This window comes from Hypanus sabinus, chromosome 4, assembly GCF_030144855.1.
Source record: "Hypanus sabinus isolate sHypSab1 chromosome 4, sHypSab1.hap1, whole genome shotgun sequence".
Classification (NCBI taxonomy): domain Eukaryota; kingdom Metazoa; phylum Chordata; class Chondrichthyes; order Myliobatiformes; family Dasyatidae; genus Hypanus; species Hypanus sabinus.
This window is the reverse complement of record NC_082709.1, coordinates 127,448,953-127,463,572: the sequence shown is the minus strand read 5'-3', so window position 1 is coordinate 127,463,572 and position 14,620 is coordinate 127,448,953. Positions and strand designations below refer to the sequence as shown.

Sequence of the window (14,620 nt, the reverse complement as noted above, 5' to 3'; positions counted from 1 at the left end):
GGTGGTGGACTATAGTCAAACCATCAATAGGTTTACGCAGCTTGACGCATACCCCCTACCCCGCATCGCGGATATGGTCAACCAGATTGCTCAGTATAAGGTGTTCTCGACAATAGATCTGAAATCCGCTTATCACCAGCTCCCCATCTGCCCAGAGGACCGCCCCTACACCGCCTTCGAGGCGGGCGGCCGGCTCTATCACTTCCTGCGCGTCCCTTTCGGTGTCACGAATGGTGTCTCTGTCTTCCAGAGGGAAATGGACCGGATGGTGGACCAGTACCAACTGCGGGCCACATTTCCCTATCTGGATAACATCACCATCTGTGGTCATGACAGGCCAGATCACGACGCCAACCTCCAACGGTTTCTCCAAGTGGCCGCAGCTCTGAACCTTACTTATAACAGGGACAAGTGTGTTTTTGGTACCACCCGCCTTGCTATACTTGGGTATGTCGTGGAAAACGGGGTTATTGGGCCTGATCCCGAACGTATGCGCCCCCTGTTAGAGCTCCCTCTTCCCACCACTCTCAAGGCCCTCAGACGGTGCCTGGGGTTTTTTTCCTATTACGCCCAATGGGTCCCCCATTACGCAGACAAGGCTCGCCCCCTGGTCAAGTCTACCTCGTTTCCCCTCTCTGCTGAGGCCTGCGCGGCCTTCAACTGCATTAAAGCGGACATTGCCAAAGCTACGATGCATGCAGTGGACGAGACCGCTCCCTTCCAAGTGGAGTGTGATGCCTCCGATTTCGCTCTGGCTGCTACCCTTAATCAGGAAGGCAGACCAGTAGCATTCTTTTCTCGCACCCTCCAAGGCTCTGAAATTCGGCACTCCGCGGTGGAGAAAGAAGCCCAGGCTGTTAGGCACTGGAGGCACTATCTTGCTGGCAAAAGATTCACTGTGCTGACCGACCAGCGCTCGGTTGCGTTCCTGTTCAGCAACCAACAGTGGGGCAAGATCAAAAATGATAAGATTTTGCGGTGGAGGATAGAACTCTCCACCTACACCTATGATATCCTGTACCGGCCTGGCAGACTCAATGAGCCCCCTGATGCCCTATCCCGGGGAACATGTGCTAGCACACAGCTCGACCAGCTGTACGCCCTTCATGCACAACTTTGCCATCCGGGGGTCACCCGATTTTACCATTTTGTGAAAGCTCGGAACCTGCCGTACTCCCTGGAGGACATCAGGACGATGACCAGGGACTGCCAAATTTGTGCCGAGTGCAAACCGCACTTCTACTGTCCTGACACGGCACAACTTGTCAAGGCCACCCGCCCTTTTGAACGCCTGAGTGTTGACTTTAAGGGCCCCCTTCCCTCCACTGACCGCAATGTCTATTTTCTCAGTGTTATTGACGAGTTCTCACGGTTCCCCTTTGCCATCCCCTGCCCCGACACCACTGCCACGTCCGTCATAAAAGCCCTGCGCCAGCTCTTCACTCTGTTCGGGTATCCCTGCTATATCCACAGTGATAGAGGGTCCTCCTTTATGAGTGAAGAGCTGCGCCAGTACTTGCTAGCTAGGGGCATTGCTACCAGTCGGACCACGAGTTATAATCCCCGGGGTAATGGCCAGGTAGAGCGGGAGAATGCCACAGTGTGGAAGGCCACACTTTTAGCCCTCAAGTCCAAAGGGTTGCCGGTCTCTCGATGGCAGGAGGTCCTCCCTGAGGCACTGCACTCTATCCGCTCTCTGTTATGTACGTCCACCAATGCCACCCCTCACGAACGCCTATTCTCTTTTCCCAGGAAGTCTGTCACTGGGACCACCCTACCAGTTTGGCTGACGTCCCCGGGGCCAGTGCTGCTCCGGAAACATGTGAGGAGCAATAAATACTCCCCGCTGGTGGAGAGGGTTCACCTTCTCCATGCGAACCCCCAGTATGCTTACGTGGTCTTACCTGATGGGCGGGAGGACACGGTCTCCATCCGCGACCTGGCACCCGCAGGTGCAGCAGACCACTACCCTGAAGGCTCTCCGGTAACTGTGAACCCTGCACCAGAGGTGACACCGTACTCACCAGGCCCTACACAGACTCCTCACGACACTTGTATACCGGGCGTTTCGTACGCATTTATACCAGGCGCCTCGCACATGCATGAGGGATCACCGGCGCCTAGTGGGCAAGAACACGCGCAACCCCCGTCCCCTGTGCAATCGCCAATGTTGCCGGCACCTATGCGGTCACAGCCGGTGCTACGTAGATCGCAGCGACAGATTCGACCGCCTGATCGGCTTGACTTGTAAGAACCTTCGCTACATGAGGACTTTTTCAAACGAAGGGGGGGTGAATGTGGTGAACTATGTGCCTGTCGGGACACGCCCCTGCTGACTGCTCCTGTGGCTCCTCCCACAGGCCCCTGTATAAAGGAGACCTGCGGCCTGAAGATCGGCCTCAGTCTCCAGGACCTTGTATGATAGACACTCACTCCTGGTTCCTTCTTCCAGTCAATAAAAGCCGATATCTCGCCTACGTCTCAGTGTGAGTTATTGATGGTGCATCACAACCCTCTAGCCTATCCGCAACACCCACAACCTTTGTGTAATCTGTTAACTTAGGAACCCACCCTTCTCTTCTATTTCTTCATTCACTTCATTTATAAAACCCACAAAGAGGAGGGCTCCCAGAATAGATCCCTACGGAACACCACTGGTCACCAACCTCCATGTAAAATACGAACCTTCTACAACCATCCTTTGCCTTCTGTGGGCAAGCCAATACTGGACCCACAAAACAAGGTCTCCTTGGATCCCATGCCTCCTTACTTTCTCAAGCAGCCTTGCATGGGAAAACTTATCAAATGTCTTAAAGAAATCCATATACACTGTATCCACTGCTCTACCAGCAATGTATTTTGTTACATCCTCGAAGAATTTGATCAGGCTCGTAAGGAATGACCTGCCCTTGACAAAGTTAGGCTGAATATCCCTAATCAGAATATGTCTCTCCAAATGCTCATAAATCCTGCCTCTCAGGATCTCCTCCAACAACTTGCTCCAACCTTCCCATCGTCTGCCTCTTCATCCCCCTGCAAATCTAATTTAAACCCTCCCCAATAGCAATAGCAAACCTCCCTGTCAGGATATTGGTCCCCCTCGGATTCAAGGGCAACCTGTCCTTTTTGCACAGGTCATGCCTGTCCCAGGAGAGGTCCCAATGATCTAAAAATCTGAATCCCTGCCCACTGCTCCAATCCCTCAGCCACGCATTTATCCTCCACCTCATTCTACTCCTATACTCACTGTCGCGTAGCACAGGCAATAATCCTGAGATTACTACCTTTGAGGTCCTGCTTCTCAGCTTCCTTCCTAACTCCTTTCAGAACATTCCCCCTTTATTTTATCTATGTCATTGATATCAATACGTACCACGACCTCTGGCTGATCACCCTTCCATTTCAGGATATTGTGGACACACTCAGAAACATCACAAATCCTGGCACTTGGGAGGCAGTCTACCGTTCTTGTTTCTTTTTCATGCCCACAGAATCACCTATCTGTCCTCCTAACTATAGAGTCCCCTATTACTGCTGCTATCCTCTTCCGTTCCCTACCCTCCTGAGCCGCAAGGCCAGACTCGGTGCCAGACACACGGCCACTGTTGCTTCCCTCAAGTACGCTCCCCCCCCCCCCCACCTCCAAACAGCACTCAAAATGGAGTACATTGTTAAAGGGGACAGCCACAAGGGGGCTCTCAATTACCTGATATCCTCCCTTCCCTCTCTTGATGGATACTCACTTATTTGTGTCCTGTGGCCCCAGGCTGACTACCTGCCTGCAGCTCCTATCACCTCCTCAAGCTGAAGGTCCTCGAGCTGCAGCTCCAGTTCCCTAACTCAGCCTCTAAGGAGCGACAGCTCAATGTACCTGGCACACATGTGGCCATCAGGGAGGCTGTAGTCTTGTGGATATCCCACATCCAACACTTTGACACCCAGAACAGAAAACTGCCTCACAGTCATACCACTATTCTTGTTAGGGGGGAAAGAAAGTAACTTACCTCGCCTAGGTCTGTCTTCACTGAAGCCCCGATGAGCCAAAGCCCTACTATTCTGACTTACACTAATCTGACAACCGCTCCATTAGACAGTGTCTCTCTTTCATTTCGGAGGTTTCTCAGCATCCTTGCGCAATGACGAGCTACTGTGTCTACGCACTTCTTCCCAACCTGTGCAAAGCTCACTCTCTCTTCGAATCAATTGGTCTGCCGCTAATGCGCCAAGCCTCTCAAAATGTTCCTTTTTTATACTCTTCTCCCTGTCCTGTGCAAAGCTCACTCTCTCTTCGAATTGATTGGTCTGCCACTAATTTGGCTCCTTATCTCAGAAAGGATGTGTTGTCATTGGAGAGAATCCAGCAGAGGTTCATGAGGATGATTCCAGAAATGAAGGGATTAACATACGAGGAACATTTGGCAGGTTTGGGGCTATACTCACTTGAATTTAGAAGAATGCATGGGGATCTCATTGAAACCCACCAAATGTTGAAAGGGCTAGATAATTGAATGTGGAGAAGAAGTTTCCTGTGGTGGACGTATTGAAAACTAAAGGGCACAGCCTCAAAATTGAGGGGCTACCTTTGGAATGCTCTGCCATAAACTATGATGGAGGCAAACTCCATGGGTATATTTAAGGTGGAAAATTGATCACTTCCTGATCATTCAGGGTATCAAAGGACATGGCAAGAAGGCAGGTGTATGGGGTTAAGTGAGATCTGGGATCAGCCATGATGAAATGGCAATGCAGACTCAGTGGACTGAATGGCCTAATTCTGCTCTTATTGTCTTATGGTCTAAACAATTCCAACATATTTGTCAGGTAAGATCTTCCCTAAAGGAAACAATGCAGAATTTTGCCTATTTTTTCATGTGGTTCCAAGAACCCTGAAACCTCACATTTAATAATAGCCTCTTAAAATCTTAACAACCAGTCTATAATTTCCAGTCTTTTACTTCCTTCCCTTCTTAAAGAGTGAAGTGATATTTACAATTCTTTTGGAACCTCTCCTGACTCTAATGATTCTTGAAAGTGCAACTAAAAGTTGTGTTTTATTAGTTGCCTTCTGTAGGTTTATAAAAGATACCCGCTAGTTTTTGCAGTACTGTATGCTCCCTCTTTTACTTTGATGCTGTCCTTGACTTCCCCTGGGTGCTATGGTTGCCTCATTCTCCTTTTAGATTGCTTCTTCTTATTAGGGATGAAATGTTCCTGTGACTTCGAAATTACTCCCAGAAACACCTGCTATAGCTGCTCTACCATCATCCTTGGTAGGTTCTCCTTTCAATCAACTTTTGCCAGCTCCTGTTATACCTCTGTAGTTGTCTTTACTTCACTGTAATACCAGTACATCTGACTTTACTTTCTCTCTTTCAAACTGCAGGCTGAATTTTATCATATTATGGTGATTGTCTCCAAAGGATTCCCTTATCTTAAGCTCCCTAATCAAATCTGGCTTATTGCACAACTCCAACTCCAGAATTGCCTTTTTCCCAATGGAGTCAATCACAAGCTGCTCTAAAAAGCTATTCCATACATCTCTTCTCTTGGGATCCAGTGCTAACATGATTTTCCCAGTCCACCTGCATATTGAAATTTCCAAAGAGCACTGCAACGTCAATTTTTTTATATGCTGTTTCTATCTCTAGTTGTAGCTTGAACCTCAAATCCTAGCTACTATTCAGAGGCCTACAAATAATTCCCACCAGTGTCTTTTTACCCTTGAAGTTTCTCAATTTTACCAACAAGAATTCCACATCTTTTGATCTTATGTCACTTTTTGCTAAACATTTAATTTAATTTTTTACAAACAGAACCACCCCACCCCCTCTGCCCACTTGCCTGTCTTTTCAATAGGATGGGTATCCTTGAATTCTGTGATGTGCACAATATCATAACTACGAATTTCTAACTGTGCTATAAGTTTACCTTCCATGCTTCATATATTGCATGCATTTAAGTGTAACACCTTCAGTCCTGTAATCATCTTCCCTCTTCTCAAATTTGTCTACACATTGCCTGAAGTTAACTTAATTTTCTCAAACTGAGGTTCATTTTCAACACTTACCAAAGGAATGTTTTTAATGACAGATTGGTGGGTAGAAACTGCAATTTCCAACTCACTCTCAAAGTATTCTTCAGGATTTACCACACACACGATATTGTATAAACGTACGTCGTGTTGGGACTTCAACAGGACCTGACAGGTATAGTGACCTGGCCCTTTCGATACAAATTTCATTGGCATACTGATTGAATCTTCCTCATCTAGATTTAATGAAAAAACAAAAATATCAACATTCATATTCCAAAATTACTTGACACCAGAATGCTATAATTAAGTCAACTCTCAGAAATTATATTTTGTTATAAATTTCATCTTGTTCTAAATTTTTGCATTTCAATACTTTATTCCTGTATTTTATTTCTTTATATTAGATTGAGATTATACAAGTAAAAATTCAGTAATTAAACTGATATCACAAGGAATTCTAGAGTCCACAGATTTCAAAATTATTATTGGTACTCTCAAGAATACTCAATCAAGAGCATCAAGCCACTTACCTAGGCATTGATAGCTTTTATCCTGGCCTCAAAATTGAATGAAAATACCTTCTTGTGCATTGAAGAGATCAAATGCAAACTTAATGATTACATTGCAAATCACAGAATCAAGGAGACATATGTAACAAAAACAAGACCTTTGGTCAACCATATTTTTGCTGGCCGTCGGATATCTGTCTATATAAGTTCCGTTTTCCAGCACTTGGCTTGTAATTTTCTATTCCATTGTGTTTCAGACATCTTCCTAAGTATTCTTTAAATGCTATGAGAGTAACTGTTACCACTACCCACAAACTGCTCCTCCCCACCCAGGCAATGTGTTCCATATCTCAACCATTTGATGAGTGAAACTTATTTTCAAATCCCTTATTACTATTTTATCTTTAAGTTAAGCCTTTTATCTTCTGTTTATGGACAGCATTGCTAAGGGGATACTTATTTATGTCCATCTAATATGTACACTTCATAATTTCCTATATTGTACAACTTCGTTCATTTGCAAATATGACCATATATTCTGGTCAGTTATCATTTACTTTCTCCACTTCATTCCCAGTTTGACCTCTTTGACTTTTCCTTTTTGCAGTTTCAAATAAACTCAACCTAAAGAGAAGGATCAGGACTTTGCCCTTTTTACTGTAGATTTCTGGGCTCAGCACAAAGTTCAACAATTTCAGATAATAAACATACTTCCATTTTTTTCAGCAGCAATTAGCAATGTTTTAGCTATTCCAATTCACTCCTTACACAGACTCACCTCCTGTTTCTTACTTTGGTCTTGTACAACCATCTCTTGGCATGAAATCTCTCCAGACTTCTTAACTTGCCACTTAGATTCACTTGACTTCTTTCCTTGCCCATCCTATTTTTTTCTGCCTTTCTTCTTGCTTAAAATCTCTCAAATTTCTAATTTATCCCATTTCAAATGAAAGATACTGAACTGAAACAAATATCTGTTTTTGCAGAAGTGTTTTCTATTTCTGTAATGTTTTGTAGTTTCAATATATTAAACTAATTCAAAGGAAGATACAGGAGTCCGAAATGTGACTCTAATCATGCTTACTTTAAGTGAGGTTTGCATGTATCACATGGTCGTGTGATGACATACTCAATTCATGTATTTATACATATAACCCACAATGAATTATTTAAATGAACAAGAATGTTTAATCAACCAATATGTATACAGGATTACTCAAATATTACTGAAATATTGAATACACAACACTCCTCTCTGCTTGGCTGTAACCTTCATCCCAATAGAGAATGCATCTCAACTATATATACAGTATAATATATAAAACAACTATAACATACAGACATCCACAGCATTGTAAATTTTTAATTTGTACCATTCATGCCCAAAGATATAATCACTGTGGAGGTTTTCTTACTCTTGTGGGATAATGTCTTTCCTAACAAGGGGTATCACTCTGCTTGACAGGTGAAGCTTGAGGCTGTGAAAGTAATTTCAGGTTCTGGGGCCTCCTCCATGCTGGTTGTAGGAGATGATTCTGAAGCTGCAAAAAGTGATTCTGCCAGCAGCTGCCATCTTTTATCATCTTCCTTTTTCTTCTTCTAATTTGTACATCTTGATTTTGGGAAGCAACATTTAGTTCACTGGAGTGTTCTCTTATTCTATTGCTGCTTTATGATCTGATCTCTCCTCTTGGTTTCCTCATCCACAAAATCAGCTGATAAATCCTCTGTTTTCGTATCTCCATTGAATCCTTCCATTTTGGCCCTCCATTCATCCAGATGGGCTTTAGTCTTTGCACCTATTTTTACAAGTAGCTTTTTGTCTTCCATTTGAAGTTCATACAATAACCTTAATGCATGCAAAGTAGATTCTGGTTCTTTATACTCACAAAAGCTAAATACCTGTAACTTGTCTGAAGCTCCTTGAACATTCTTTCCAGCTGAAAACCAAGCCATATTTTGCAAGTAACTGCCTGATTAACATATCAGAAGCTTTTTCAGATATGTTGCCTACAAAAACTTCTGTAGTCAGACCCCTGCTTTCGTCTCTTTCATGGTTCCTCTGAGCAACATGGTCCAAAATATTTTCCAATCAGAGGCTCAGAAGTAGGCACAAACGCTATTTGTCTCCTGTTGTGGGATCATCCTGTACCTTTTTAAATTTACTTTCAGTTTACTTTATTGCAGGAGATGTGGCATGAAAATTTTGGATGGATCTCTAATCAAGATGTAGTTGTCTCAGCCAATCACGCCCCCACACTGCTAGTCCTCCTGTTTTTACCACATACAAGTTCAATGTGGCTTGTTTGGTTGTTGTATTTCACTGTTATGAATGTCATTCCCTCAAGAGTTATACTTTCTCCAGTATAAGTTCTTAGCTGGATATCTGCAGGTTTCTGTTTAGTATCTTTAAAATGCCTTTCCAACTCATTTTGTAGAATGATAGAAACAGCTGAATCAGTGTCTAATTCCATTTTAATTAATTTGCCATTCACTTCTGGTGTATGCCATATTGCCTGTCTATTGCTAGTTTATACTATGGGTAGTGGGTAGTGGCTCCATATGTCACTACTACAGGGTGTGACAACCCTGCCTTACACGAGTCCCAGGCTCAGCTGGCTCCAGCTGACAGTACCCGGTATGGGCCCCTATACGGATTCCACTGCCTTGTGGGTATCTTCGGGAGAAGAGAAGGCTAAGGAGTAAACCCCACACAAATACGGAGTGGAGCCCCTAAGGCGGTTGGATGATGTATCACGTCACCTCCCGGCAGCTCCTGCAGCCAAGCTGATGCCAAATGTACTGCCTCGCATTCCTTTGGACCACATCTGCGAGGCCAAGGGGGGGATCCTGATGTCTGGGCAGCCCAGGATCTCCATAGTCATCGCCCAGGTCTGCAAACCGAAAAGGGTGCATCCATTGTCTACTTAGACAGATGGAGCTATTAATTAATTAATGCTAGTTTATACATCGTAAATTTCAAGGTTACACAGTCCTGTGTCACTTCCATCATTATCAGATTTTTCATTAACAACATACAGATTTGTTGCTCTTTCCAAAACTGCAACTTGAATTCTTATCTTTTTCCCTTCTCTGTGTAGTTCATTTATTTTTGTCTACCTGACATGCTCTTTGTATGTGTCCTCTTTGTTGCATTTTCTGCAAGTTTTCCCTTTAAACTTCCATTGGTCTGGTGTATATTAGCCCATACCACAATGGTATCACAATTTACTCAGCCAGGCCAGTTTCTATTTAGACACTGCAATTGTGTTCATGCATACTTTCTTTCCCAACTGCAACTCAGTTGCATCTCTGTCTGCTGTTTCCATTGATACAGTAATTTCAACTGTTCTTTTAAATGTTTCAGTTAAGAGTAATTTTTGAATACCTTCTTTTGAGATTACACAAACTAAACAATCTTTTGTGCATCATTACGCCTATTGTCGAACTGACAACACTCAGACAATTTCTTCAATTCAGCCACATCTCCTTCCTTTTGATTCCACTTATGAAACCTAAATCATTCTGCAATCAACAATGGCTTCAGTTATAAATGTTCCTGCATTATTTTCATAATATCAACAAAGCTAATCTCTGCTGGTTTAGTTGGACAGTCAAACTTTGAAGCAAACTGTATGTCTTTAAACCTAATGCAGTCAGCATAACTGGTACTTGTCTCTCATTGGCTATTTCATTTGCTTAAAATACTATTCAATTAGCTCAGTATACGTGAGCCAGTATCCCGGTGTATAATCAAATGAGTCAATCTTTCCAAGGTAGCCAATCATTTCTGATTTTTCAATGATTATTATCACCTGGTACTCACTGTTTATGAACCCATTTTCTGTCTTTTTTAACTTGACTATCGCTGCACATGCTGCGCTGCTTTTTAAAATTCACCATTCCTCACTGCACCTCAGCATGTTGGTAGCTGTCTTAGGTTTGTTTTAAAAATACCTCGTCACCACTGTTATAACTTGGTATCACGTGGTAGCATGATGATCTAGGCTATTCATGCATTTATACATATAACCCCAAATGAATTGTTTAAACAAGCAAGAATGCTCAATCAACCAGTACATATACAAGATTACTCATATGACTGAAATGTTAAATACACAACATGTAGCAATGCACTATGGCCCATACATTTAAATCCATAGCACCATTTTTCAGCACTACATAGAAGAAAAGTGATTACTCCTTGAGAAAAATACAATTTTAACAATTTCTGGATTTAAACTGGTTTATAACTGGTGCATGCACCGAAGTACAGTAAAGAAAATTTGTCTTGCATTCCATTCATACAGATCAATTCATTACAACAGTGTATTAAGATAGTACAAGGTAGAACAAGAACAGAATGCAGAATAAAATGTTACAGAGAAAGTGCACCGCATGTAGATAATAAGGTGCAAGCCATAATAAGGTAGATTGTGAGATTAAGACTCCATTTTATCACAGTAAGGAACAATTTAATTGTGATATAACAGCAGGATAGAAACGACCTTTGAGTTTGGTAGTACATGCTTTCAGGCTTTTGTGTCTTCTACCCTAAAGCAGGGGAGAAAGAGAAAAATCTGGAGTGGGTGGTGTCTTTGATTATAGAGTTCATGGAGGGGAAGCTGGTTTCCATGGTGTGCTGAGGTGTGTTCACAGCTCTCTGCAGTTTCATAAGGTCATGGGCAGAGTACTACCATACCAAGCCATGATACATTGATAAAAATGGTAAGAGTCAAACGAGACATGCCAAATTTCTTCACCCTCATGCAGAACTAGAGGCTCTGGTGAGATTTCTTGGTCATGGCGTCAACGTGCTTAGACAGGACAGGCTATTGGTGATATTCACTCCTAGGAACTTGAAGTTCTCCATGCTCACAAACTCAGCACTATAGATATGAACAGGAGCATGTGCACCTGGTAGTAGATGGAGCATATTCTGCCTGGAGGTCCATAGATCCCTCACAGTTGATAGGGTGGCTAAAAATAGTGTTTTGGCCTTTATTAATCGGGGATTGAGTTCATGAAAGATAATATTGCAGCTCTATAAAACCCTGATTAGACCATATTTGGAGAATTGTGTTTAGCTCTGGTAGCCTCATTATAGGAAGGATGTGGAAGCTTTAGAGAAGGTGCAGGAAGGTTTACTGGGATGCTACCTGGACTACAGGACATGTCTTGAATAATGGTTGAGCAAGCATGGACGTTGCTCTTTGGAGCAAAGAAGGATGAGAGATGATGATAGAAGTTTATAAGATGATAAGATGCATCGTTACAGTGCATAGTCAGAGACAATTTTTCCCCCCCAAGAGCAGCAGTGGATAATACAAAAGACAATTTAAGGCAATTGGAGCTCAATATAAGGGTCACGTCAGAGGTAGGTTTTTCTTTTACATGTAGAGTGGTGGGTACGTAGAACACATCACCAGAGGTTGTGGTAGAGGCAGATATATTAGAGGCATTTAAGAGACTCCTAGATAGATATATGGATGAAAATCTAATGGAGGGTTTTGTGGAAAGGAAAGGTTAAATTGACTTTAGAGTAAGTTAAAGGCTCAGCACCATGTTGTGGGCTGAAGGGCCTGTACTGTGCTGTATTATTCTATGTTTTATGTTTTGTTCTATGTCCCATGAGGAAAGGTTGAGTGAGCTAGGGCTGTTCTCTTTGGAGCAAAGGAGGATGAGAGACGCCTTGATAAAGGTGTATTAAATGTTAAGAGGCATAAGATGTTAAGAGTGGATTGAGCATATTCTGCCTGGATATTTTGCCTTATCATCATAAAATTATAAGAGTGGACAGCCAGCACTATTTTCCCAGAATGTCAATAGCTAATATGAGAGGACATGCTTTTTGAGGTATTTGGAAGGAAATAGGGAAAGGGAGTTAGAGGGTGTTAATTGACACTGAGAATAGCAAGTGCATGGAAGTACTGCTAGGGTGGTGGCAGAGGGAGATACATTAGGGGAATTTAAGTCACCCTTAGATAGGCACATGAATGAAAAATGAGGGTTCTGTGGATGTGAACGGTTAGATTGATCTTGGAGTAGGTTAGAAGGTGGGATGAAGGGCCTGTACTGTGCTATACACTTCTATGTTCTAGGTCCTATTCAATAAGATCATAAAACAAGGAAACAGAATTAGGCCATTCAGCACATCGAGTCTGCTCCACCATTCCATTATGACTGATTCTGAATCCCACTCAACCCCATACACCTGTCTTCTTGCCATATCTTTGATGCCCTGACCAATAGAGAAACTATCAACTTCCACTTTAAATATATCCACCAACTTGGCCTCCACTGCAGTCTAACAGAATATTTGACAGAGCAACTACTCTCTGGGTAAAAAAAGGGCTGTGCCCTCTGGTTCTGGATACCAGCACCATAGGAAACATCCTCTCAAGAAAGCTGCCAAACACTCCTTATATGATCACCTCTTCAATCCCAGAATCATCCTTGTGAACCTTCTCTGGACTCTCTCCAATGACAACACATCCTTTCTGGGAATTGGGGCCCAAAACTGTTGACAATACTCCAAGTGTGGCCTGACTAGTGTCCTATAGGGCTTCAGCATTATCTCTTTGCTTTTAGATTCTACTCCCCTTGAAATAAATGCCAAATTTGCAATTGCCTTCTTGACCACAGACTCAACCTGTGAATTAACCTTCTGGCAATCTTGCACAAGGACTCTTAAGTCCTTTAGCACCTCTGATGTTTGAACTTTCTCCCCTTTTAGATAATAGTCTGCACTATTGTTCCTTTTATCAAAATGCATTATCATACATTTCCCAACACTGTATTTCACCTGCCACTTCTTTTTTTGCCCATTCTTGCAATTTGTCTAAATCCTGCTGGAATCGCATTGCTTCCTCAGCACTACCTATCCCTCCACCTATCTTTGTAAGATCCACAAACTTTGCCACAAAACCATAAATTCCATTATCCAAATCTTTGACAAACAATGTGAAAAGTAGCAGTTCCCATACCGACCCGAGGAACACTACTAATCATTGGCAGCCAACCAGAAAAGGCCCCCTTTATTCCCACTTGCTGCTTCTGTCAGCCATTCCTCTATCCATGCCAGTATCTTTCCTGTATTACCATAGGATTTTATCTTGTTTAGTAGCCTCATGTGTAGCACCTTATCAAATGCCTTTTGAAAATCCAAGTAAATGACATCCACTGCCTCTCCTTTGTCCACCCTGCTGCTTACTTCCTCGAAGAACTCAAACAGGCAAGATTTCCCTTTACCATGAGTCATGCAAAATAATGTTGCAAAATGATGTTATTCCCTGTGCAACACTTTTATACCATATAACCTGAAAGACTAAGTTGTGATTTGCTAAGATTAGCCTGTTTCCAGGCATATTTCAAAGCAACCATATTTTAATGCCAGAAGTCCCTGAAAAGAACTTGGGACATCATTTAAGGAACCTTTCTGACTTATCCCTCTCCTCTGGAATTTTTCCATCAGGTCACATGCATTGCTCATTCAGCTGCATGTACACCCATGCTCACCTGATCATTCCCCATCCCACTTTCTCATCACTCCCAAACTCCCAAATCTATGTCATTGTTTGCTCTTGAATACCGCACTATTTTCATCAATTTTATTCCTTCATTTTGAATCCTAGCATGAGGAACATTCCACCTTCCCACTCATCCCTCTTTAGAACTCAGGCCCCAATTCTCAGGTTCCACAAATGTCCTGGCTTCTTAGTTTCCTCAATTCTGGCTCCATACAACAAACTTAAATACTCAAAAAATTTGAATAAGGCTTTATTTGCACAATTTTGCCCAATTGTGCAAGAAATCAGCCACAGTAGTGCATACCAACATCCAAGAGGTTAATTGACTCCAATGTTTTGCTTTATAAATGTCTGTGCAGTCATGCATTTTATAATTACCTTTATAAATATATTAGTAATTGAATGACTCATATCTTAGTAAGTGTTAAAATTTCATAACAGAAATTATAATACAATTACATAACTATTACTATTAATAAGTGTCTTTTCAAGACACTTGCATCAATAACATTTGTATATTTTCAAAACAACAGTTCAACCAACATACA

General features: G+C 42.5%; 1 protein-coding gene across 1 annotated transcript in view; it reads right to left on the bottom strand.

The window, feature by feature from the left end:
• LOC132393191 (cilia- and flagella-associated protein 47-like) overlaps positions 1–14,620 on the bottom strand; it is a 595,459-nt gene that overhangs the window by 219,804 nt on the left and 361,035 nt on the right. Inside the window, exon 46 of the mRNA XM_059968130.1 lies at positions 6,068–6,267. Within this exon, the coding sequence (XP_059824113.1) occupies positions 6,068–6,267 (200 nt within the window). The remainder of the gene's footprint in view (positions 1–6,067; positions 6,268–14,620) is intronic.